Source organism: Apaloderma vittatum, unplaced genomic scaffold (assembly GCF_000703405.1).
Source record: "Apaloderma vittatum isolate BGI_N311 unplaced genomic scaffold, ASM70340v1 scaffold3848, whole genome shotgun sequence".
Lineage (NCBI taxonomy): Eukaryota > Metazoa > Chordata > Aves > Trogoniformes > Trogonidae > Apaloderma > Apaloderma vittatum.
In genome coordinates, this window is record NW_009730059.1 from 15,146 (window position 1) to 42,668 (window position 27,523).

General features: G+C 42.9%; 1 protein-coding gene across 1 annotated transcript in view; it reads left to right on the forward strand.

The window, feature by feature from the left end:
• ABCD2 (ATP-binding cassette, sub-family D (ALD), member 2) overlaps nt 1-20,382 on the forward strand; it is a gene marked incomplete at both ends in the record, with an annotated part of 35,519 nt that extends 15,137 nt beyond the window's left edge. The window contains one exon of the mRNA XM_009874635.1: nt 20,237-20,382. Coding sequence (XP_009872937.1) covers nt 20,237-20,382 — 146 coding nt within the window. The remainder of the gene's footprint in view (nt 1-20,236) is intronic.
• Nucleotides 20,383-27,523: the final 7,141 nt, after the last annotated feature.

A 27,523-nucleotide genomic window follows, 5' to 3' on the forward strand; every position in this document is an offset into this window, starting at 1 on the left:
AAGTGAAAAGGTTGGTAAGCACAACCTCAGCTGTGTGGAAAGTGCTAAAAAATAAAGATCTCTTCTCACTGATGATGCAGATCTTCAGTCATGATGGAGCCTGTGCTGCCCTGATGGCTGAAGTCCTGGATAATTGGGATCATGGGAACAGACTAGAGTCGGAAAGAAATATGAAACAGACCTAGTAGATCTTAATTCTGATTTCACTTTAAAACCAAAGACCATAACAAGTGAGAGTGTTTTGGATCCTAAATGTTGAATTGTTTAAAATAATTTTCAAACTTCAACTTAAAGTATTATCTGCAAATTGCCTTTTTAGTAATATGTGCTTATTTTTGTAAGGGAAACATGGCTTTCTTTGTGCTTCGTTTGTGTTCTGATTTGCTGTTGGACTCCAAGAAAATAATTTAATGCAATTGATTCTAGAGTATCTCCTTTGGGATTTCTAAGTAGGCTGTTTTGCAAAAGCAAAATCAAACACTGAGAATCTGTGCTTGCTTTCTGTAGTTTGTTTCTTCCCATGGGCAAAAAAAAGCATTCGTGTTACAGTTTGTAGTCATATTGAAAAAGTATAAGCTATTAAGCTGAATGAAAATTATTAACTGATGTGTACATTGTCTTTTTAGTGCAGGTGAAAGTAACAAAGAACACTTATCTCTAATTTTTTCAAATATTTGTATAATTTATTGCTAGCCATTGTCATTTTTCTGAGCCACTCAGGGATTTTGTTCAGGAATTCAGAGCAAAATGCTTTATTAAATGTTTCTCAAACAATATTTCAGAATTCTCATTGTGCGGGATATTCTTAAAATCAATTTTATTCTTAGGCAGAACAAAAGCTATTCTTAAATGCTTTTTTTCTTGCAGAAAATCTTGAGTTTCAGCCAGTTCTGTCCTCTGTGTGATCCCAGCGCCTTCTCAGATCAGCACCTGAGGCTGGCTTGCCTGTAGCCCTTCCCCTTTACTTATGGCGCCTTTATTCTGTGAAAGCAAACAGGTTCACGTTTTGTCCCAGCAGATTTGCTAAGGTGCTGATTGAGGGGATTGAATCACATTGGATGGATTTTCATTTCCATAAACATGGTTCTTTGTCAGGTGCTGCCCCTAACTTTGCAGTGCTGGGGGAGTTTGTCCAGCAGACCTCTTCTTCAGAACATTTCAAAGCTTTTTGGTCAGAAACCAAGACTCAGCCAGAATCTTTGCAGCCCTCTGTGACTGAAACCAGCTTTGCAGTGTGCCCTGAAGGTATTGCTCATACACAGTCCAGCCTCACGGCATCCCCCAGGAGAAAGGGTGCTGCCGTGATGTCTTTGGGACATCCAAGTGACATTGCTCTGGCTCAGCTCTGTGTGATCTCTGCACTCCTGAAGGATTTTTTAGGCAACACAGAGGAATTCCCATCTCAGAGGAGAGCAGTGTCTGAGTAAATGTGGCAACAGTGAGTGACGGAGAGGGCTCTTCTGCGAAACCTTGATTGTGCCTGAAGATTTTGAAGTCTGATTTGGGGGAGAGTTCAGCTGTGTCGGTATTTGGAGAGGGATTTGTATTTGGAAAGGGACTGTGAGTCGTGACGGGATTTGTGGGTGATTGTGGCTGAAGGAGTAGGACAGCAATCAATCAGATGTTTTTGTTAGGATGTCCTCGAGGATCCTGAGTTCCTTTTTTGCCCAACATGTTTGTTCTTTGGGCTTACAGACTCTCAGATGAATATCTGTGAAGGACTTGAAGGGGATTTCAGTTTTAAATTGAAATTTAGACATTTCCGGAGGAGATTTGCAACAGATCTGCTGGATTGCCTTATGTGGTCCAGGCATTTGGTTGCTGCCTGTAATCCATTTCTGAGTGTTTTAACAGTTCATTTATTTATGGCCTAAATAAAGTACACATTCAGTTGTGTTGTTTTTTTTTTAATCTGTCCCTGGCTCTAGAATGCATTTGGAATTCTGTAGTGGTTTGTAAATAGTTCTGAAGTCCTGAAATTGAAGCAGCTTGTCTTGGAAGGTCCTGCTGGTGCAACCATTTTGCTTATTAACCCTGTGCAAATTGCTGCTCAGTCAGGATTATCTTCTGTTTATTTTTTTAGACATAATTCTAAAATTTCAGATTGGAAAAGATGGTGCCCTGCCTGTATTTCATCACATATATATTTTAACATAACTGTAGGGACTAACTGAAAGGATCTGGGAGGTGTTAGAACAGTATTGCCTGGATTCAGCCTACCTCACCCTTTTGTCTGGTAGGTAGGGGAAAACTAAGGTATAACAGAAGGCTCTTGAATTGGTGACTGTCTGTCAGAGCAGTGAGTTGAAATGACATTACTGTGTCTAAGCGTATATGTTATGTCTCTGGTCTAAGAACATGGGAGATGGCTCTCCATGAGTGGACGCAGTTACCATTGAGCCTGGTAAGAACTTACTCCTGCGTGCCTGTGGCTGAATTAATTCTGCATCAGCCCTCTTTGAGTCAAATGTGGAAACCTCGTCTGCACACAGGGAATGGTGGAGAATACAGTGACCACTAAGGAACAAAATACCCCACAGTAAATAGGAGCTCACTGAAAAGATTATATTTTCGTCTGTTTGTAATGTTCCAGAAATGTGTGGGAAATCATATGTCTTTGCTGAGTTCAAAAGCTACTCACAAAGGTATGATTTATTAAAAAGTGAATTATCTCATTGTATTCTCCAAACTTCATTGCGCTGCAGATGCTTTGTAGTTAGCGTTACTTAGCAGTATGTAGGCTTTAAAATAGAGCCTTAAGAGTCCTTATCTTTTTATCTTTTTAGCTTGCTTAGCATCATTATACTGCTTTTTTTAGATTTTACTGTGAATCATTGTGAGATTTTTTTTTGTCCCCTTATATAGGGCCAAGCAATGCAGAATTTGTCCTTAATCAGTCACAGTCCTGGTGGATGCTGATGAGACAAACTGCCCTTGGGGGCCAGGGAGAGAGAAGCCCAGGGCTTTCTGTGACTGAGCCACTGCGTGTTACAGGCCTGTAAAAAAGGAGGGTGGACAGAAGAGAGGGAGGCTTTAAGAGGCTTTAAGCAGTCCAGAAGCAGCTTGTTTTGAAGGATGGATCAGTGCTAGGAGCTAGTCACAGCTGAACAAGTTGTCACATCTTGTTGGATCCTCAGTATGTGCAAAGTATGTGCTCTTGCGCCTTCTTCTACTTCTCTGTCTCTCTTCTGCAAAGTAAAAATTCATTTGTATTCCTTTTTTAAGTAATTGATCAAGAAGGTAGCATGAATGAAAAAAATAACAGTCACAGAATGTCAGGGGTTGGAAGGGACCTCGAAAGATCATCTAGTCCAACCCTCCTGCCAGAGCAGGATCATCTACAGTAGGTCACACAGGAATGTGTCCAGGCTTGTGGGTGTTGTAGTTGGCAAGGAACTGTGATTCAAATAATAATTCAGAAACATTATTTTAAATAATAAATAAATTTAAAAATTATGTAGTGCGTAGCATGAGTACTGATGCCAAGGACTTGACCACAAGACGTGTATGTAGCACTTAGGGAGTTAAAGAAGCAGTCAGTCCTTTCACAGTATGTTACAATTGTGTCTGAAGGTAGCCTGGTTTCTACAGTCTGTGCCCTAATTCCTAGTCTGTTGGTCTTAAACATGGGAGGAGACTCCATCTCTGTAGAATTAATGAGCTCTAGCATACATTTCTTCCTAACATTTACTCCAGCTTTTCCTAATCACGAGCTGTAAGTCTTATCTTTTTCAGTTGTAAGGAAACATAGATTCTGCACATGTTGGCTCTCATTTCTTTAATTCTTCCTTATTTGATATAAACACCAGCAGAACTGCACACCTACGTACTTGCAAGTTACCTTGACAACACCTTAGGAATATTCCTCCATGCCTCTGCACTGTAAAGCTGCAGTAAAGCTGTAATCACCACTGGGTTTTTGATAGAAATTATTAATCATTTTGTGCCAGCTGTGTCTCATTGTTTTATTGGCATGGAAGAATATCTTGTTCAGTTTCTGTTAGTTCCGTAATCTTATGTCGTGACTCTTGAGTCTTCCTAGCCCAGCACATATCTACAATGTCCATCAGGGTTTTCTCTGCCTTTCCTGAGGACTGATTCACTGATTCACATTCATGGAGCTTGGAGTAATTCTTCATCCACTGTGCTTCTTTCTCCTGGTCCATTATTACTGTTTTATTTTCTCTCCAGCTTGCTTCTACTGTAATTTGGTTATTATTGTGAGAAGGATGTGTTTCTCCAGCAGTATACACAGTTTCTCTGTAATTCTGTGTGCCATTCTAGTAGAAGACCTACCCTGACTACTTTCTCAGTGGTCACAGTCATGGTCCAATTCTGTATTCTCTCTCTCTCCTGTTGCTTGTTCAAGTAGATCTCTAATATTTCTTTCAACACCAGGCTTGTCAGGTGCTAAAATAGAGGCAACCAAGGTTGCACCAGTATCAAATATTGTTCTTCATAATTTAAGGTTTTTACACCTGTATCTTGCTGTCTTCTTATTAATACTAGGACAGTACGGAACATAACAGTTTGAACGTTTATCTGGCCCTCCTAAGATGATTGTTTTTTGCATTTATCTGCTCTATTTCTGATATATTTTCTGGGGTTCCTTTGCAAGTTTTTTCCTGTCTGGTGTTTTTCCTTCTGTATTCTAAAAATATTCTTGGCTGCTAAACAAAATTACATGAGCTACAAAGATATATTTCCCCTCCTTAGCTCTATTGAGTAATCCAAATGTCTGATGTGATTTGCCTCAAGTAGTCCAAGGATATTCGTTACATGGATGAAGCCAAGCAAGAATATTTCAGTTTTAAGTGACATAAATAATAAAGTGATACAATAAAAGTAATTTTTACATTATAAGCACATGAAACTTTGAAGCTTATAGCATGGTTCTTCCTGAGCTGCAAGACAGGGAGCAGAATGAAGCCCCTGCAATCAAAGGGGGAATGGTTAGCGACCTGCTGCTCCGCTTGGATGCACACAGGTCTGTGGGGCTGCATGCGATCCACCCAAGGGTACTGAGGGAGCTGATGGAAATGCTCATCAAGCCACTTTCAATCATTTATCAGCAGTCCTGACTAACCAGGGAGGTCCCAGAGGGATCTGACACCCATCTACAAGAAGGGCCAAGAGGAACTACATGCCTGTCAGTCTGACCTCAGTGCAGGAGAAGGTTATGGAGCAGGTCATCTTAAGTGCCATCATGTGACATATGCAGGACAACCATGCAATCACACCCAGTCAACATGGGTTTATGAGAGGCAGGTCCTGCTTGACTAACCTGTTCTCCTTCTATGACAAGATGACCCACTTAGTGGATGAGGGAAAGGCTGTGGGTGTTGTCTGTCTGGACTGTAGGAAAGCCTTTGACACCATTTCCCATTGCATCCTCCTGGGGGAACTGGCTGCCCATGGCTTAAAAACTGGCCAAATGACTGAGCCCAAAGAGTGGTGGGGAATGAAGTTAAATCCAGTTGGCAGCTGGTCACAAGTGGTGTTCCCCAGGGCTCAGTGTTGGGGCCAGTTCTGTTTAACATATTTATCAGTTGTCTGGATGAGGTGATTGAGTGCACCCTCAGTAAGTTTGCACATGACACCAAGTTAGGTGGGAGTGTTGAACTGCTTGAGGGCAGGAAGGCTCTGCAGAGGGATCTGGACAGGCTGGATTGCTGGGCCAAGGCCAGTTCCATGAGGTTCAACAAGGCCATGTGCCAGGTCCTGCACTTGGGGCACAACAACCCCCAGCAGCGTTACAGGCTTGGGGAGGAGTGGCTGGAGAGCTGCCAGGCAGAGAGGGACCTGGGGGTGTTGGTGGACAGCCGGCTGAACAGGAGCCAGCAGTGTGCCCAGGTGGCCAAGAAGGCCAACGGCATCCTGGCCTGGATCAGGAATGGTGCTATCAGCAGGAGCAGGGAAGGGATTATCCGCCTGTACTTATCTCTCCCTACAGCTCCTTGAAAGGAGATGGGTGTTGGTCTCTTCTCCCAAGTAACAAGTGATAGCAAGAAGAAACAGCCTCAAGTAGCACCAGTTGAGGTTTATGGTAGATACTAGAAGAAATATCTTCACCAAAAGGGTTGTCAAGCATTGGAGCAGGCTGCCCTAGAAAGTGGTTGAATCACCATCCCTGGAGGTGTTTAAAAATATGTAGATGTGTAGGGATGTGGTCTAGTGGTGAACCTGGCATCACTAGGTTAATGGTTAGACTTGACATTAAGGGTCTTTTCCAACCTGTATGATTCTGTGATTCTATGCGATTCAAATGTTATCTTGATAACCTGAACAATTTAATCTTCTAAAATTCTAGTGTTCGTTTTCAGATACCCTGTATTACATATGAAAGTTATTGCATATGTAGTGTATATATGTGTGGTTCTTCTGTATTAGACCACTTTCTTGCTACCATGTGGTCTATTAGAGATGAAGCCCAAATGAAGAGCTGTGCAAATATGCCTGTGTGAGTTCTGTTGCCACATCTCATTTAGATTGGCTCAGATACCTCTGTGTTATGTTATGTTGTGTTTTGCACCGCCTAATTCCTTGTCAGCTCATGCTGCTCTCTCTTAAACCATGATCCCTTCAGTTGGGTCAGCTGGAGTTAAACTGTACTCTGACTGCACATGCCAACAGTGCACTAGCAATTGTTGCCCTTCAGGATTTTGCTGATAGGGGACACCACCACATTGACTTGTTCCTTCAGTACTTTGCCATCAGTTTGTGTCACACTGCATAGATATCTACGCCCTTGCATGCTGCACCTCTCTGTCATATCTGTTGTTATCAAGTACATTGGTGCTCTTTTCAAATATGTTTATTTCCAAAGTTCACCACTTATCTGACAGATGAGAAAAAGGTCTGTGGTAGATAGCATTAACATGAAAAACAACATAACATGCTTCCCTTATGCATGCTATTTGAGGTAGGTTTACTTTAACAAATTGGCTGCTACTTTCTATCTTTTTTCTTTTTTGAAATGAGTCAAATCAAGATGGGTCGATTCAATATTCTGCTGTATTCTGCTGTTCATTAAGTGTGGTCTTGCACCTGAGAGGGCTGTTAGGCTATCCCCTCAGCCAGGGCATTTCACCTTACTGGGACTTGTATAGAAATGCTTGCACTTCACCTTCCTGATCAGAGGAACTCCTGTCCTGTCTCACCTAGAAGAGAAAGGTTCTCGTCTTGCTTCCCTGTAGATTAGTTGAAGCTTTGCCTGCCAGGATCACTGGGAGACCTCTCAGTTTCCACTGGACGTTCACTCACACCTGTAAAGTTTGGAGGTTTTTAATTAGGTCTGTGTGCTGACTGATCACAAGTAATGACCGTACCTTGTCATAGTACGCTGTGAACAAGATTCACCTATGCTAATAGTCAGAGGTGGAAAATGGCTTTATGGATTAGCTGCTACTCCCTGTCAAGCCGTGCAAACTGCCTTCCTTACTGGGCAGACACAAGAGTTGGCTAATTAAAGCATAGCTTACAAGTCTTCTCTGTTATTAGGCAAAGTGTTGCAGAAATCCCAGACTGAAGGCTTTAGTAAGCTTGCTTCATTGGGGTTTAGTTTAGATTTAAAATGTAGTTACGTAAATCTAACACCAATCTTAAAGGCTACAGCTAAACTTCTGTTTGTGAAGGACTTCAGCACACTTTGGGGTTTTGGCCCCTCAATCCCTTCAGACTCGGGACATGTCTGGAGCAAGCTGCAGCTATAGGTGATGCTAAGAGGACTAAACGTGGCTGAGGAACTGAGATGTGTTGATGCATATTCAACTTTTGCTTTGCATGGAGGCTAATGCAATTCCTCATGGGCAGTTGTCTGAAGCACAGAGGCCAATTCCACACCACATGCTAATAAAGATCCTTGTTGGCAAGTCTGAATCACCAGGGAAGTCCAGGCTTGATTTGGTACAGAGATTTCAGTATCATCTCTTACCTGCTGGTGGTCTTTTCAGTTGACACAGGTCCTATTATTGCTGCCTTCTGTATAGGTGGATGGAGAGACTTCCTTCTCCAGACTCAGGGAGGTGTCTCACTTAAAGCACAATGTGGTCACTTAACTTCGTGCAAGCCAGGTTCCTTTTATTTGTGATCTGTACAAGAACTTGGTCATTCAGAGAACTCAGTAACTCACTGCATTCCTACCAGATGACAGATACACAGAGGTATAATGTACAGTGCTGTCAGCTACCATGATGTGTATGCAACTAAAAGGTGTAACCCATTCTTGTAATCAAAGCAGCACTCCTCCTCACTTTGAGTATTGCTTCAGTACTAAGTACATAAATCTTGTTCAGGCTCCTGCTCAAAAGCAGGTCTCACCCATATGTAGAGCTTCCTCCATTTACATTCTTTGGAGATGTTTTCCTCAACGTTACAGAAGAGCTGATTTTTTATCTGCAAGGATGTCCAGTTGTAGGAGTATTTCTACTAGGAACTCTGGCAGTCAGCTGGTCTGTGTTTCATAGCATGTTTTGGACTCCATATTCTTGCCAGCAAGAGCTTGCAATGTCTCCACCCCTCACTTCTTTCTTTTGATAAGATTTTGAATATCAAAAGTGCTCATTCAGCAGCAATAATTATGTGTTGCCTGTAGCACGTTTTCAGGCACCCATGTATGTGCGTTATTTATGGAACTTATTTGAAAGCTAGGAAAACAACAATTAAGTACATTGTCCAGTTAAGCTTGACAAACATTTTATATATAGGAAGTCACTTCATAGATTTTAAGAACTGAGAATGTGGGTGTTATTAATAGGATCCATCCAGCAAAGCAACTGACAATCTATTTAATCTACAGTAGGTTCATTTTGATGAGACAAGCAGCTCACTTGCCTTTAAAATTTAGTTTTGATAGCAGTGCCAGGGAAACAAATTCATTTGCAGGTTAACTGAGATCGCTGTGTAACTTAGCAGTGGTGTGGACAAACTTGCGTGTTAGGGAGTAGTTGGATGGTTGCACTTATGTGACAGTTTCTGTCACAGAGAAGTACTGTTACTGTGTCCGGCTTGAGCAGTTACCTCCAGCTTAATGCCCTACATTGCAATTGTGCATTAAAGGATCTTCAACAGGTGAACAGAATGGCGAATGTTTACCATCTCTATAACGTTTTACCTAGGAATGTCAGCAAGCGTGCTTCAAATCCCGTGTGCATATCAAGTTACGAGAAGCAACTTGGCTATGTAACACAGGGAAGTACTAGGAAAGATAAATTAAAAAACCTGCCTGATATTAGAAGCTTGATGTGAAAAGACTGAAAGGATGTTGGCTGTGGTGAGGAGAGGAAAGCTGAAAGCTCTAATAGCAACTGTATCATCTTCCCTGGGAAGAAGTCTTTTCTCTTCCTTCTTAGTATAGTTTTCAGGGAGAAACTCTGATTATAGTGCCTTATGCTTTTAAATATCAAATAATAGATATAGCCAACATCTCCTTCTTGAAGAGAAGATGGTAATCCTATAGGATCTGCCTTTTGCCTGTCCCTGTGTCCTGGGCTCCAGAGCTGTGTTCCAAATCTGTGGTGAACTGGACCTTCAGTCCTGTCCCGGCTTCTCCATGGTCTTCTCCCTCAAATATATTTCTTAGGGTCTAGTCCCGTGTTTGCCTGCCTGCAAGGCTGAGAATGTCATACACTGTTCTCCCTTCAACTCCTAAGTTTTATTCAACATGGTGACTTTGTTCTGCATTTTTTTGGAGACAATGCAGTAGTCACTAGTAACTACGCAACTTCCAGAGAGAAGACTGTTAGCCATCTTTTTATACATCTGTTCAGCCTCCACCTCCAACAAGTTAAAGCAATAAATTGTCAACTCATATGCCAAAGGTAGAATTCATCTGTGTTTGTTTAGACAGCTAGGAGTTAGAACTGTGTGCCTCCAGAGGGTGATTCGCTGTTCCAGTGAACCAATGAAGTTGTTCATTGTTGATGCCAGCAAGAAAGATATTTGAATTCCGTAATGCATTAATTAAAATTCCCTTTATTAGGGATAAGGAATAAGTTGATAACATAGAGAATCAGAAAATCACAGAATGGCTGAGGTTGGAAGGGAACACAGGAGGTCCTCTGGTCTAAGTCCCTGATCAAGCAGGGTCACCTAGAGCAGGTTGCCTAGGACCGTGACCAGACATCTTTTGGACATCTCCAAGGATTGAGACTCCACAGCCTCTCTGGGCAATTTCTTTCAGTGATTGATCACTCTCACAATGGAAAAGTGTTTCCTGATGTTCAGAGAGAACTTTCTGTATTTCAGTTTGTGCCCATTGCCTCTGGTCCTGTTACTGGGCACCACTAAGAAGAGCCTGGCTCCATCTTCTTTACTTCCTTCTGTCAGGTTTTTATATAGATTTATAAGATCCTCTCCTCTCCTCTCCTCTCCTCTCCTCTCCTCTCCAGTGCTCCAGCCCCTTCATCATCTTTGTGGCACTGTTGTAGTTTAATGCCAGCTGGTAATTAAGCACCACACAGCCGTTTGCCCAATCCCCATGCCCCCCTCCCCTGCCCTGAGTGGGAGGGATGAAACAATTGGGGGAAAAAAAGTAAAACTTAGGGACTGAGATAAAGACAGTTTAATAGGATGGAAAAGGAAGGGAAAATAATACAGGTAACGCTAGTAATACTAGTAATAATAGAATACACACAACAAGAGGGGATGGATTAAAGCTAGAGATGGATCGGTTCAGATTGTAGGAAGAAGTTCTTCCCCATGAGGGTGATGAGACCCTGGCACAGGTTGCCGAGAGAGGTGGTGGAAGCCTCATACTTGGAAGTTTTTAAGGCCAGGTTGGATGGGGCTCTGAGCAGCCCAATCTAGTGGAAGATGTCTCTGCCCCTGACAGCAGGTTGGAACCAGATTCATAGCAGGAGTTGTAATTATTTCAGACTGCAGTAGCTGCTCGTATTTTGTAGAAATTGTGTCATTTTTTTCTTCATTACACATGTGTTCTTTTGTTCCTTCTCTTATCTCTGCCTGTTAAAAGATACAAATAGACTGAACTGGATAATTTTGGTCTTTAAGGTCCCTTCCAACCCTGACAATTCTATGATTCTGGGATTCAATACAGTTGTCCGTGACTTGCTCACCAGTGCTTAGCCAAGTTCTGAGCCATGGTGTCCTCTGGCCAATTCCTCCCAGTTTATATACTAGGCATTACTTCACGTGATATTGAATACACCTTTGGCTTGTTTGAGTGTCCTGCTTTCAGCTAAAGAGGGACAATTATAGTGAGTGATCTTAATTTTCAGCTAAGCCTCTTGGAAGAGACTGCACTTTCTTTATGTTTTTGCAGATGGTGCAGATTTGCTAGTGGAAATTATAACACTTGATGTTTATAGTTACTGACAGGGATTGAGATGCAGAAGGACTTGCTGATACTTGCTCCTGAAGTGACCAAGGTCTCTGCTAAGTCTTGTGTAACATGGTGGTGGTGCTGGGAAGTAAAAGGATTGCAATGAAGTAAAAGGTTGTACCTCCAGGGAGGAGCAGACAAAACAGGTGATGCAAACTAACCAACGAAGTATTCCATTCCCTGTGCGTATTCAGTATAAAGCTGAGGGACCACGGGGGTTAAGGCCTCTTCTTCAGTGGCTGGTGTCCGATGAGGACTCCCTCCATTCTTCTGCCTTTCATACTGATCCTGAGTTCCTGAATCCAGCTCCTGTATCAGTTTCCTCTCTGCTGCTGAGCCTAGGACTCACCTGGTGCCACCTGCTCTGCAGCATCACTGGGGATTGCTGTTGGGCAGACAACTTGGATTTGTTATCAGTTTTGTATATATTTAATTATTTCCAATTTTTCCATTATTTTCTTATTAGTACTATTATTGTTTTATTAAAGCTGTTTTAGTTTTCTTTTCCAATCCATAACTCTCTGCCTTGTTCCCTTTTCACTTTCCCTTTGGCGAGGGAGAGGGCTCAGAGAACATCTGTTAGTCATTAAGTGGTCGGCCCAGCCCTGACCCTTGACATTGGGTCAGCTGTCCTTGCTGTGTCCCCTCCCAGCTTCTCGTGCACCCCAGTTCTCGGCATGAGAAGCTGAAAAGTCCTTGACTTAGTGTAAACACTGCTTAGCAACAACCAAAACATCAGTGTGTTATCAACATTATTCCCATCCTAAATCCAAAACACAACACTAAACCAGCTGCTAGGAAGAAAATTAACTTTATTCCAGCCAAAACTAGGACAGACACTTAGGTCCTATCAGATGCTATGAACCCAGCATTGTGCAGCATCAGATGGACCTCTAGTCACAGCGTGGCATGCTGCATTTGACCCCATCCTTGCTAAAGTTCATCGGTCTTTAGCACTCTGATAGGATTTTCTTAGAACTAAACAACTGCATTTATCATTTCTACTGTCAAGCAAAAGTATGTTAGCATTAGAACACGCTGCTTCACTTCAAGATAAAGACAAGGACACGCAGGTGGTGTAATTGCTGGTGCCAAGTGGGAGCTGCTCGCAGGCTCCTTGGTTAGATTAGCCAGCAGAGTTTATCCTGCAGCCAGATGATAAGTATGGTACAGCACAGCCCAACACGGTGCAGTAAAATGCAGCACAGGCCCATGCCTGCTCAAGTCTGCTGTTCTGTGGACCCTTAACTCCTCAATAGACAATAGTCCTTCAGTTCAGATCACTGCAGCTATTCGTCCTGTGTCCTCAGACAAACATCTAAGACCCATGAGACCTGCTGGAGGTACCAGTTCATTAAAGGACTCCATTGGCTACAAAGACAGCCTGAGGGGACTGACACAGGCTTGGAGGAGTAACTTTTAGGTGGGATGAGTCTCTTCTGCAAAGAATGCCCAGTAGTCCCCAGAACACTGGATTTTCTTTGTTGTTGAACCATTAATTATATCACGGTCTCATAGGAGTATGTAGCAGATGGGTTTTTTCCTGCAGTTCAGCGTATGTGCACTAGCCTAGCTTAGACGGGAGTATGTCTTTCCCAGGAGAGAAGACTTTTCCAAGCTTGTTTATCTGCCTAACATTTTGCATTAATTATACCCTAGCAATTTTAGTTTCTGCTACAGATTACTACAGCTCCCTTGTGACCACTTCAAGTACCTGTAATGCTTTTAAAATTACTGTAATAAGGTTCCATATATCCATATACATGGCACATCTCTATTCTGCGCTGTCATGCTCTGTCCTGTGTAATGTGGTATTTCAGAGAGGAGTAGTGAGGGAGGTCGCTGCAGTGTGTGACTTCTTACTTGTTGGCAGGGTGTTTCACTGGAGACACACTATTGCTGTAACATTACTTGCATATTCAAGTAATGTGAAAGTAATATGCAAGAGGCTTCACTGCTACACTTCATCTTCCCTCTGAAGTGAGGTGTTGCTTCTCATATGCAGAACTGTGAAAAATGTGTAGTCTTCCTGAAAGAGGAACACAGCCTTTCTCATTGTATTACGTTGCTGTGATAAAAATCAGAAACACCTCTTAGGCTGGGATGTGCCTGGTTGGACTGGCAGGCTGGGCTCTTGTCGTTCTTCCTTCAATTCACTGAGCTTCATGGTCACCCATCCAAGTAATCCCTTTATCATCAGGACTGCCAGGGCTATGAAAAGACTGGGCCTGCAAAAAATTGGATGTTTAAGAAAGGAGAGCATTCTCCTTCATTTGTCTGGCTGTTTGATTTGATTCATTGAAGGAGGTATAATTATTTCAGATTGCGGTAGCTGCTCGTATTTTGTAGAAATTGTGTGGATTTTTCTTCATTATACATGTGTTCTTGTGTTCCTTCTTTACCTCTGCCTATTACAAGATACAAATAGACTGAACTGGGTAATTTTTGTGAATTGTTCACCTTAAACTTTTCTGTTACGTTGTAAGTGATCTTGGAAATGATGAATGAGTAAATCATGAGATGAGATGAGATGATACCTGAGCATGAATAGTGCTTTAGATTAAAGGCTTCTTGTACCTTTCTGGTTATTATTTCCCCCCAGATTATTTTCTTGAAAAGCCATGCATAGCTTCTTTGCAAGAAAGCCACAGAGTGATTAGTGTGATTTTTTCAGCCTTTGATATCAGATTCTAATTATATGCATTGAGAATTCAGTCTTTCATACTACGCATTTGATTTCCTGTTAAGTATGTTAATGGCTATAAGCTGATTACATTCCACTCTGGTAACTGATCTGTCTGAAATATTTAGAGGATGTTCATGGCTAGTTCTGTATGAGCAGACAGGAGAGTTCAGTGTAGGGTATTTTAAAGAGAGATCAATGATTTATAACTTTGGAAGGGTTGCTGAAACTCTAGCTGGCCCTAAAGTCCCTTTTACTAGATACAGTGCAATAAAGTGAGCTGCTTTTTTAACATTTTGCTAAGTATTATTTATTATTTTTTAACTCTTTCATTATATCACCTTCTGTGTTTAGGTAGTGGATACAACCCTACTTAAAAAGAACTTAATTCAAGTTCATTCCAAACATTTTATTTTCTCCAAGTTGTAGTGGTTGTGCAATCATTGGTTTTTTTGCTGTTTGTTTTATTAACGTCATCAAAGAACTCTTAGGAACCCAGATCCCTTTACTTAGTGGGGGTTGGCATTTCTTCAGCATCACTGTTGATCGAGCTTTACTGCTGTTGAAAACTGTGGAGTTTTTAGTATTGGCAAAAGCCAGGGTTCTGCTGAGGTGATCCTTGCTTACATATTACAGCATCTAAAAATTAGGATCTTGGCACTGGCAAGATGATGGAAAGTTCTAAATATAGGTGGATTCCCTAGATAGTCAGGCAGAGACTTGGGGCTTTTGGAAAATTATTTAAAAGATTTATGTAGTAGGTAAAGGGAGCCACCTACAGTTAATCCATAGGAATCTCTAAATAAGAATATATGTCTGAACTCGTGCCACTTCCTGAAGTTTAGGTGCCAAACTGAGAGCAAGACATTGAGCCCCTTTACCTATAGCAAGATCTATCCCGAGAACAGGCACCTAATAAGATTAGAACCCCCTTTAATATGTTTTTACAGTGCTACTGAAGGATTAGGATAGTTAATGCATTTTGTCTTAAAGGGCAGTGGAGAAAAGGAATAACCTGCATGATACGTGGCAAAAGGACTGGTACTAAAGTCTCTCTCCTTCCATTTGAGGACTCTGACTGGTAGAGTATATAATTAGGCTCTTTCCAATAACTCTCTCTTCAGACACATAATTCCTGCCTCTTAGTAGCGGTTTCTGTGCTTTGGTGGAAAGATTAGAAGGTGCCCTCACTTTGACTCCTCTCTAGCCTAGATGCTAGCCTATAAAAATGAGAATCTGATGCCCTGCTAGCTGAGAAGAACTTAGCCTGAACATAGTTCTTGGAAGAGATTTGCTAACAGTTAGCTTGTCATGCAGGACTTAAAAATGTTGCTTTCGTATGCCATGCTGTACTAGACTTTCTAGGGAATTAGACAGCATTTGGGCACAGCTGTAGGTGTGAGTTGTACCCTTGGCTTTCTGTACTGGAGATTCTTCAGTGCAACTGCTGACCCCTTAGGATCTTCCAGGTTTCCTAGGAAAATACCTCCACGGCTGGAACTTGGGCTCCAGTATCACCTGCTTGAATAGAGTTGCCTAAATTTGGAATGCATTTTATTTTAGATGTCAAAGCAAGCACTCTGAATTGCACTCTGAAGCCATCCTCATCTCCTTTGAAAATCCAAGCTGCAATTTGTCTGAAAAGGGGAATCCCAGATGTAGTGTTCCCCCTTCTCTCTCCCACTTGGCTATATCAGAGAGGCATCTTGTCAGCCAGAGGCAGAAACTTAGAAGATGGATCAGTCCAAAGCTTATAGTTGCATTACACAAAGTTTTCCCACGTAACTTTGCATATCTGTGAGAATAATGGTGCAACAATAACTACAAATGCATTTGGACAGCAAATGACAAGTCAGGTCCTGATTGCTCCATCGAGGGCATGCACATGGGTTCTCAAAATCACAAGCTACATGTTTTTATACTTTACCCTCCATGGGGGGAGTGTTAATCACAGCCTGTGCCAAGGAAGGTGAGGTGAGCTTCAGGCTGTACCTGGAAGCAGTTCCTTGGACACTTACACTGGACTAACATCGCTTAACTTCTGATGCCCAGCCACATAATTAAGATATATTTTTGGTCCCTTTCTTATTCTGGGGTGCTTATAATTAAGACTCTGACCGTTCAGATTGCTTTATAGACTCTCAAAGTGCATATTGATTAGTTGCTATACGGTATGGCTGACAGTTATCAGGTTATCAGTTTTGTCAGCACAGTTTATTTTGCAGGGAAGATGAAAACACCTCACCTTCTGATACCTTCAGGAAGTATCTGTAAACATTTTAAGTGGATATGACTTGTTCTGATATTGGAACAGACACCTAAGCAAGTCATCTTTTCTAACTTGCTACCCAGAAGAGTGAAGCCCTCTGCTCTTCAAGACATCGGAGAGCTACGAGATGTTAGCAGTTCTCTGGTTACAGTGTGCAGTGTTAATCTACAATCCCTTTGAGCTGGCATACCTCTCTTTATGCCTAACAGCTCCAGCATCTAAGTCCTCTGTTTGGAAGGACAAGCGACTGGTGTGTGCTCCGATATGTTTTGTAGCATCTGCCCCTTTCTCCCTCCCCAGAACTAACCACCACAAAGAGATCCTATCAGCGACAACACTTGCCCTTCCTCCCCATAGGATTTCGCTAGTATTAAGCCAACATTGTACACAATGTCATGTGTCAATAGGGCACTGGGGAAGTATCCATCCCACAGGCTTCAGATTGCAGCATGTCTTGATATCATCTTTCTTTGAAGCCTGCACTGCAGGGGGGAAGCCATAAACCTCACGGGATAATGGCTTATTACTAGCGGAATGAAGTTACAGCTCTGCAGAGTGGAGTGCTTACCAAACAGAAACTGGTGATGCAATAAAACCATCAAATGGACTGAAACCAGACAGTTTATGAGAATTGAAAGTGTCTCCTTCAATAAATGCCTTGAAATTCCAGAAATCCAGGAAGAAAGCAGTAAGTTTTCTTAGCTTTTTGGAGGTTTGATACCAAATCTTTAAAAGAGGATCACTGATCTTTAATTCTGTCTCTCAAACAGTGTGGGGTTTTTTTTTTCAAAGAACAGAGAAAGAAAGAAAACAATGGCAGAGCTATTACCATCAAAGACGTTACCTCTGCACAGCAGAGGAGTTGCTTTCAGAATCTGTAAGAGTGTGTTCTTTGTGACTGGAACCCAGACACTCTGTCTGAAAGGAAAAACTCCATCAGAAATCAATTATGTCCAGTTAAGCTTGAGTATTACTTCAGGACAAAAAGACCATTTTTATTGTTTGGACTGCTAAAAATGTAATGAAAATAGTATTTTAACAAGATGCTTACTGGCAAAGCCAAAATTTCTCTGTTGCTGTATCCAGATACCCATACTTTGTACTACTTAATGCCTAGCTATCACACACATGTAACCTCAATTACAATAACATCTGGTATTTTAATAGATTTTAGTGTGTTTGACTTTGTGACACCCGTGATAGGAGGAGGCGATTATCTTCAAGTTACGGGTAGAGAAATCTGGTTTAGTACGAGATTATCAGGGTATGCGTTAGAAGAGATCTCACCTAACCTTAGCACTTGAGAAGTTAGTTACCTAAGTCAGTTGTCTGGGCTGCGTCCTGCTGCTGAGGGGGAAGACAACGCCAGGAGGCAATCCGTCTCCACCCTAACATCAATGAGATAAACCAACCACAGAGGTGCCACCAAGAGTTGTCAAGAGTTGGAGCCCCAAACAAGGCACCTGATGCCAGGCGTGAGATGGAGGAAGCAGAACGTGCTCTCCCACCTCCTGGGACAGACTCTTAACCATAGGCCGTTGTTCTTTTCTACTAGTTATTGATGGGGTTTGCTATTCCACTGCAGGCTGGGCTTTTCTTTAATTTTTACAAACTAGATGGGGAGAGGCGTGCTTGGTAGTACTGGTGTGGTTTAGATGGGAGGCCACGAGGAAAATCCAGTTGTACCAGGAAACGATGCAAGGAACAGCGTCGCAGAAAGTGTCCTGGCTCGGTGCTTTTGAGCATTGCCTTCCTGGTTGTGCTGCTGCAGTTAAATCTCAGAGCTGCTAGTCATTACAGGAACACACTTCACAAGAGTAAGGTATTAAACCCCAGACAAATTGCATGATAAGTAACTCTGTCCTCCTTGCCCTTACCTGCAGCTTCACCTAAATTACACAGTCTTACGCACAACCTGATTTAAATGTTTTTGAGCCCAGATAGAGTTGCTATCTTCTGTCCCAGAGATGGCAGCAGTCTGGAGCAAATGAAATGATTTCTGCATACGCAAGAAGTAAAGCCCTTTGGCAATTGTAGACAGTGCACTATGGAAATGTAATATATCATTACTTCATGAAGTTACGTAATGTTTAGAGTTGAGATTTTGCAATATCGCCGCTAATGTAAATGGTTCGCTGCACTTGATGCTGGTGTTCGTGCAGCAGCCCGGAGAGTCACTCTTCCCACAGTGAGCAGAAAGCGGAATAATGAGCCAAGAGGAGCAGCAGTGCCTGTATTTGACTTGTGGTTCTGGTTTTGCTCCATGTGGGTGCCTGCCCACAGCAGGGAGATGACCAAATATTTGTGAGCAGTTCAGATCCCTGCCCTTCCCACCCTCACCCAGCCTGTGGTGAAAGTAATTTAACTACGGGCGGGTACTGATGGTTCCCCATGGATGTCTGCAGCACTAAACCAACGCGGGTGGTGCCGGCTTGAACGTGACTTTCAGTTCGAGTTGAAGCTTTAGTTCTGTAGTTGTACATCTGTTGCATTATGAATTCCTCCAGATTGCTCTGTGATGTATTTTAGGGTCTCTGAGAATAACAATGAGTAGATCCACTGCTTTTGCAGAGACACCTCCAAGGGAAGGGAAGAAATCTGCTAAAATATTACACATTTTTGTCAGGTAAAGTCTTGGCATGGCCATGCAGGTCCGGAGCTCTTCAGGAAAGAAAACTGACCCCTTGTCAATGTGCTGTGGAGTTGTTGGAAGCAGTTCTCAGTGGCAAGATCAAGCTGTCTGGAAGCCTCCTTATTGCTGGCCCAATTTTAACTGCTCCTCTCTGTCATCATCCCCTGGCACCACAGCTTTAGTGAGACTAGTATTGTTTTGGCAGATGAACCCCGGGGAGTTAGTGTCAGTCTTGGCACAGAGAGCAGGACAGGGTCTGGAGCCTGACTGTTCTTTGGCTCTGGCCTTCCCTCCCAAACTCAAAGTCTCATTCCTGGAGTGTTTCCAGCTTCCAAGAGCTACCAGCAATGTTGGTGGGACAGGATGGATATTTGGCCTTCTCCAGAAATCCTTAGAACAAGAGCAGCGAAAGAGATGGTCAAACAGATGTGTCAGCCTTTGCTATTGTAGCCTGAATGGCCTGGTATCTTTTAGAGAGCTGGGAAACTGGGCCTGCTTTGTTTAGAAGCCAGGAGGACTTTTGAGGCCTGGGCTGTGGGCACAGCTCATGACACTGTGGAGGCCGTAGCCATGGCAGGGACGTGGCTGTGGCTGGGGACTCTGGCTCTGAAGTGGAGGCAGCTTGTTGTAGTAAGAGGGATGCTATTACCGAGTCTGGGAACACCGTGATTCAGAAGCTGCTTCACATACAGCTCAGCCTTGTGCTTGGCAAAGGGAGGCTGGTGCTGGGAGGTTGAAGCTGATCAACTTCTCTGTTGCATGCTTTTTTGGCACTTTAGAAGTGTTAACACTGGCTTCTAGACCCAGCCAAGTTACACCTGGTCCCGGTTCTGCAGTCTGGAACACTAGTGTGCAAAGGAGACTTCCAGTGCTCTCCTGCCTGACGTGGGTGTCTACTGGGCACCATGGAAGTCATTCCCACTTTAAACTGCAACATTTTTGTTACAATTTGATTTTAACTTATGAGTGCTTCATTAAATTTCTAAATCTCTAAGGTATGAAACCTTGAATACAGCATAGAGTTTCCCTGATTCCAAGTAAAAGCATTCTGAATGGACTACCAAGTGGATGTTTATTCTGCCTGATCTGTCATTTTGTTTTCATGCTAATACTACCCTGTTGCTACCCTGTAATCAGCTGTTATGGAAACAGTACATTGTCCCTAGGGTATATTTAGAAAAACGTTCACGCACAATGCAGCCACAGATAAATCCAATTTTAGCAACATGGTGTTTAAAGCACTAGATTCTGCTCATAGAGCATCAGCAAGATGTGGCTCCAGATTACCCATTTCTCTGTATTGTTTCTCAGGCCCTACATGTCTATTGGAACGCTGCGTGATCAAGTAATCTATCCAGACTCAGTGGATGACATGCACGAGAAGGGCTACCAAGATCAAGATCTGGAGTCCATCCTGCATACGGTTCATCTGTACCATATAGTTCAAAGAGAAGGAGGTAAATTCCATATTTTTGAAAAAGTTTTACAAAATCCGTTCCTCGCATATGTGTCTTAGTGCGACTGACCTTTCCTTACTGAACTGGCAAAACTGGATCCAGACCTTTTGAGATTGTGGGAGCTGCGCAACCGCATGGTTGTTGCTCCTGATGCTAACAGAGGGAAGAGAGCTAAGTGCTCCTCTCCCCAGTAAATCCCTGCCCAAGCTGAACATGCTTGTTCTCTTGTAATGGCCAGTCTTTTCATGGTATTACAGGATCACTGACCTTCCTTCGCTTTCTTAGAATACGTAACCTGCCTTAAAACCTTATAAAGACAATGACTACATCAGCTCAAAAGCTTGTAAATGAAAAGAGAATCAGGTCTGCTTTTACCTCCCTGATTTGTGGGATCAGCAGGACTATGTGCTATGAGAAGGTGTGTGTGATACCACATCACTAGGGTGAACAAGTTAAAAATAACCAAACGACACTGGCTGGCAGTAGACTGTTGCTGTCTACCTTTTGCTGCGTGTTCTCAGCATTGTTAGTCCTAAAGTAGGGGACAGTGTAAATACACCAGCACAGGAAATGTCAAGATGCTTAAGACTTCTCTTGCATCTAAGAAACTGGTGCATTCCATGGCTTTTTTTTTTTCCAAGAATAGCAATAATTTTCATCCTTTTGTTCCCACCAGCCACTAATCTCTAGTTTAAGTTTCCTCCCCATCATTATACTTTTAAAACAGATATGGGACAAAGTTGCTAATGCTTAGAGAGGAGAAGAAGGATCTTCAAATGCCTCTAAGGAGTTGATGTTGGGAGTGCTGGATGTTTTCTGCCTGTCTCTGCCAGCTGTCGGTGCTCCTTTCTGAGAGGGTACTTTGGGTGTGTTGCCTTGTAATGTGTGTGCTTGGTGACTCTCAGGGTCGATCTGACAATAGAGAGTAGTGCTTCGGCCTTTAGGAATCCCAAGGCAACATGTAAATTCACATTCCTGGATGGCAGCCTGTCGGTCTGTTCAAAAAACAAAAGGTGCATTTTATTTTTGAAGTATGCATGGACACTCATCTGGTGTCTTTTTTGCACATTTTATGAGTATTTACAGCATTAAATCACTCGCAGCAGCAATTGCGTACCTACAGATACTTTTCCACCTCACAATCCTATCGATAGACTCTCATCTATCCATGGGTTGATGTTTCTTTGTTAAGAATGTAATGATGACTGTTGGCTCTTAAGCTGCAATAGAAGATAAGAATCTGCCATCATGCTGATTCATATTATTATTCAGATCTGATGCTGTGACACAAGGATTGGAAAAATGGGCAAGAGAGCTCAACTCAGTGGCCGGAATAATTGCAGAGAATGCCTCTACTCCCAACAGGGACGTTATAACTATTCCTGTTAGTATTCCTGAATCACTTCACTAAATGAAGAACAAGCAGGTGTGTTGGAATGGGGAGCTGGAGAAGGAGGAGCAGTAAAATTGCCAGTGGCAAGAAGCCACTGTGGAGTGTGCATTCATAGCCTGCTGGTACTTGTGCCGAAAAACACATGACCCTCAGCAGCCAAAACCATATCCCCAGCAGTCTCGGAACACACATCCCTGTGGTTTCTAACCCTGCAGCTGGAGCACCTGACTCAGGATGGGGCAGTTGCTCTGCTCCACATGTGGGATGCCGTTGGCTGGGCTCAGCATTCTGTGTTGCCAAACTGAAAACCCAGGTTTAGATCAGTCGTGCCGTTCTTTCTGTGCCAAAGAAAATATTTCTTGCTGATCCCATTCTTGCTTTTCTGCCCGTCTGCAAGACACACTCAATCTATACAAAATTGTAGAGGGCACTGTTAGTGGTTGCTGGTGCCCTACTGAAGCTCCACTCAGGGTGAGGGCACAGTGTGCGAAAGTCTGCACAAACAAATGTTAAAAAAAGTCTCTTAGGTACTTCGTGATCTAAAATGACAGAAATGGGCAAAGCCAGAAAACAGGGAGAGATTACCACATACCAGGGAGTTTTTAGGACCATAATACACTTATTTGTTCCCTTTTCTCCTTGGGCATTTGCAGGAGACAAGTGCTGAGGTAGGAGCAGAGAGGAAATCCGTGACATGTGATTTGACACATTACATGGATTTCCTACGCTTACATATTCTTTAGAGCTCCCCCAGTCTGAGACAAAGACTCATATTCTGTTTTTTTGAACCAGCAAGCCAGAGAAATACTTGTTGAAAGTGAACAGTTGAATTTTTTGTTTATACATAGCTGAATTATTTTCTTTATTCCAATTTTTATTGTATTCTTTTACTTAAAATCAGATTTTTAAACTAAAAAATACTTCTATTAATGGAACTTTTTTCTTTCCAAAATAATGACAAATCCCATATAAAGGCTGTAGAACAAAGGATTTGCCCCAAGACATCTTTTTCCTCTTTGCAAACTGTTTTGATGGTTGACAAACACTGGCATTTTCCAGCAGAAAAACATTTTGCTTAAAAATTCCTAGCAAGTTTCTATGTATATATCATATACATTTTTTGAAAATGTACTGCGTCTGGAAAAAAAAGCAATGAAACCATTTTTAGTTATTCAGATCCTTGTGGTTACAAGGGGTACGTCCATCCTATTTTGAACTGTTTCCAGAAGCTGTTCTAAGAACGGAGCTAGCTGTCGTTAAGTTATAGAAATCTAATATAATCTTTTAATATTTTTTTCTGTAGATCCTCTTCTCCCTCAGAGCCTTACCTCTGTGTCTTCCCCTTTCACCTCCCCCTGCAGGATTAAGGCTGTGGCAGACAGCAGGCTCCTTAAGGCATGACCCTGTCGTGCTTTAACTGACCACGATGGTCTTGCGAGTACAAGTTGATGCTTTGCTTTTTTGTGTTCTGCTTCCTGTGGGCAGTCACGAGAAAGCCAGATGGAGCCAGAAGTGCGCAATTCTGACTGGGTTTGTTTGTCCTGGCGTAACTTCATTGTCTTTAGCTGAATTACTTCCCCATTGCCTCAGTACAGGGGTCACCAGATTCCAAGTGTAAAGTAGCCAACAAGAGCCTAACGTTGTACTTGTTGCTGCCAATAGCAGAAATTCCTCTTTTTCTAGATATAAGCTTTGATTCAGTTAGAAGTAAACAGAATAGTTACAAGCATAAGGAGCCCAGTCTGGCAGCTTCTGTGTTACCCTCCTGGAACTTTTTTCAGTTGGTAGCAACAGAATACACCAAACCCACATCTCTCTCTCCATCACCACCATTCCTGATGTCCCTGAGCCCAAGCCCTAGAAGAAGCCAGTGCAATTGCTGTTGACTGTAGCACCCCTTGCTGCCAGCAGCAGAATTTCCTTCCCACTGAGTCCCACACCGATATTTTTCTCACCTGCTGGATATTAGAGGGATGTTGTTTTGTTACTCCTATTATCAATAAGGTGCCTCCATCAATACCTGCAAAGTTGCTAGCTCTAGCAGAACACTGATTTCATATAAAATGAGGGTAGCCAAGAAGGTTGCGTTCAGTGTGGGGAGTGAAAAGGCATGTCTAGAAATTGTGGGTAATAGCGTGGAGATGTGCAGTAGGTACATGTAAAGTGGTTCCTTTTTTGAATCCGTGTATATTTAGCAAGCATCAGTCGTGATGCAGCCTCAGGCTGCTGCTAGCCCATCACAGGAGAGGAGCTGTGAGGACATGTAGCAGCTCGCTCAACGTGTGACCAGGCCTGGCAGGTTGGGGCTGATGACATTACTGAACAAGCACAACCTGTTTATGTTTTTTTCTCAGCACCACAGATAATAATTGTTCCTCATTATTTTGCACATTTGTCATGTCTTTGGGTCTTGTCCAGGGAACCTTTGTGCTAGGCCACGTATAAACACACAGAGGCAAGCACATTTCCTCTCTCTGAGATTTTCTCATCTGATCATTTTAGCCCTGGATTTGCTTTTGTTACTGGTACCAGCAGGAACTCTGGAGTGTTCTGCCGGCTTTTCCAGTTGCTCTGAAATCCGGAGACACAAATCCCTGCAGCGTCATGCTGAGCTGGGGCTCAGGCAATTGATGGTTTCTTTGTTCCTTCCTCAGCTAAGGATTGTCCTTGCATATTCATCCTGCACAGCACCCTGGCTCTCTTCCCTTTTGACAACTGCCTGGGGACATACGCTGGGAAAGAGGCCTCCACTTCAAAAACTCACGAGGGTGGACTCTCTGGCTGTAGTCTGCTGTGGTAGCCTTTCTTCTGTCACAAAGCTGTAACACTGCAGTCCGTGTCTGATGAGGTGCACTGGAATGTAGTTCTGGAAAAGGAACTTTTAAGGGTACCTTTTAATGGCAGCTGAACACTCTGCCTTGCCTTGTAAGTGCAAGAATTCACAAGGATGAGGGATACACAATGCCTTTCCTATTGTTAAATTGAGCTTGCTTTTTCCTTCAGAAAATTGAGGTAAAAGCAATTATAAAACAAGCCATCATTCCAACAGCTCTGCGTATTTCAGAGCTGTTACTCTGCCCCGGTACGTTACACATGCTCTTTGTCTTACTTGCTGCAAAAGGTATTTCTGTGACATCCCGTGTTCATCACATCTGCATTATGCCATCTGCAATCAAAGGCTACGTGTAACAAGATGCTGGGCAAGGAAATTGGACTCTGAAAGCCAGGATGACGTTTGTACCTACTGAGATACTTGTGCTGTGTTCATGGACAGGCCATTTCATTTCTCCCATGTTCATGGATAAGCCATTTTATTTCTTTATTTGTAAAGTTGATGTAGTGGGTGATGTAAGTCACTGGATTCGCTGGTATTTGCAGAACACTAGTGACCTTCACTGACCTGTGCTATGTGAGCAGGAAGAAAGGAGAAACAAGTAGGTGCATTATTGTTAATACACAGTAGGGGGTCGGTTAATTGTGAGTTACAGTGCCTTAGAGTTCAGAGGAAATGATTCTGACATTAGAAAATAATTTGTAAAAGGGATTATCTATTGTTTGATACATATCAAGTGGCATATAGGGAAGTTCAGGGAGGGAGCTAGGGAGGAAGAGACAAGACGCACTTCTGGTATTCATCTAGAATGTAAGTTGAAGTGACCACAGAGATGACCATTGCATCCTGGTGAATGGAGGCTAAATATTACACCTTTAGAGGAAATAACAGAATGATTTTGCTGACAAGGTGATGCTTCTTCTTGAACTTCCTTGCCTCTTTGTCTTTAAATAAGTCTTTATAAATCAGCTGATCTGGAGGAAACTGTATGAGTGCAGGCACTGCTTCCCTGGGCACACGTGCACCCACGCACACCCACCCACGCCGTAGCTCAGAGCTCCAGAGACGGAACTCGTCTGTATTTTCCATGTCAAATTAACAGCATAGAAGCAGCAGCCTGAACGTTGTCTTCAGAAGCGTAGTTCTCTCTATGGCTTTCATGTAGGACCATGCCTGTCCCTTACCCCAAGAGCCTTTTGCCAAAGGAGGAGTGCTCCAGGCGTTTTTGGCAGCTGCAGGTGTCAGTGGAACAGCTCTCTGTGTGGTACCAGCCCTGGCTCTGCTCATCAGCAGCAGCATCTGTGTATCTGTTCATCCAACTGGTGATTCAGTTAATCATTACACAACTCCCGCTTTGCTAGGAGCCTGCTGATAGAAGGCACCGCATGTGCCACCGGCAGAGTGCCCACTGGGATCCTTAATCAAGAATGGAAGAAAACTGAGGAAAAGCAATAGTATCGCTAAAAGTGATGTGCTTCTGGTGTGCACATGCCTGCTTTTTAAATCTAACTCTATACATGTATATTTAAAAATCATGACATTATATTATGCAATTTTACATAACAAAAATTCTTGCAATTTAGCCTCCAGCGTTATCAATTCCTGTTTTCAGTCAAACAGCCTCTCACCAGATGCTTCACTGAGGTTTTGTTCAGACCTACCAAGCCCTGGCGCAGCACAGAGCATGGGCAGAGCACTCCCCAGGCTCCTGCATCTTCCCAAGCCCCACTTGTCTCATCTTTGGTCAGATGTCACAAATGACACAGCCCACCTGCTTTGCTTCACCTTGTTCATGGTCATTAACAGGAAGTAGAATCATAGAATAGTTTCAACTGGAAGAGACCTTGAAGATCATTGAGTCCAGCCTTTGTCCCAGCCCTGTCAACCTACTAAACTATGTCCCCTAATGCAACATCCACCCGTCTCTTAAACACCTCCAGGGATGGTGACTCAACCACCTCCCTGGGCAGCCTGTTCCAATGGCTGACAACCCTTTCACTAAAGAAATTCTTCCTAATACCCAACCTGAACCTCCCCTGGCGCAATTTAAATCCATTTCCCCTTGTCCTATCACTCACCACTAGGGAGAACAGACCAGCCCCTGCCTCGCTACAACCTCCCTTCAGGTAGTTGTAGAGAGCGATGAGGTCTCCCCTCAATCTCCTCTTCTCCAGGCTAAACAGCCCCCGATCCCTCAGCTTTTCCTCATAAGACTTATGTTCTAAGCCCTTTCCCAGCTTGGCAGCCACCTCTGTACCCTCTCCAGCACCTCAATGTCCCTCTTGGGCAGTGGCAGAAAATGGAATTGGGTTGTGGTGTTAATTTTTTAGTTTCAGTGCTTCTGGGCTGATTTGGAAAAATGTTCGTTTCCTTGCTCGGCTGTGCTCCAGCTGCCTGTCTCATGAATGGATGATCTATTGAGAAAAATGTCTTAACAGATTTTCTCTACATCCGCACTCTCCCTTTTCAAAACTCACCCATTTTGCTACTCTATCCGCCTGGATTGTTTGACTGAAAACTTATTGTCAGTAGGGTAATTCGTTATTTGAAGTATGGCATTACTGGGACTGAATCATGCCAGAGTACTCACAGAAACACCAGTCAGCTGTAAAATCACAGATAAAACGCATCATGCTCCTGTTGCATGTACCTCAGAGTGATAAAGAAAAAAATCATTTAGAGGCTGTGCAGAACATTGAGTAAAGGAAGCCAGGGTTATAACAGTTGTGGGTCATTTCTGAACACAAAGTAGCAGGAAGTTTGTTTATAAAATCTTCCTATCTGTGTGCAGTTTTGTATGTTAGCTGCTTGTCTGTGCACACAGAATGCAACTCTGTGTTTCTGTTGGGTTTGCTGGCAGTTATTCTTTGCCAACATTCTTTGTCAGCATTCTCCTAGAGAAAGTGACTGCTCTT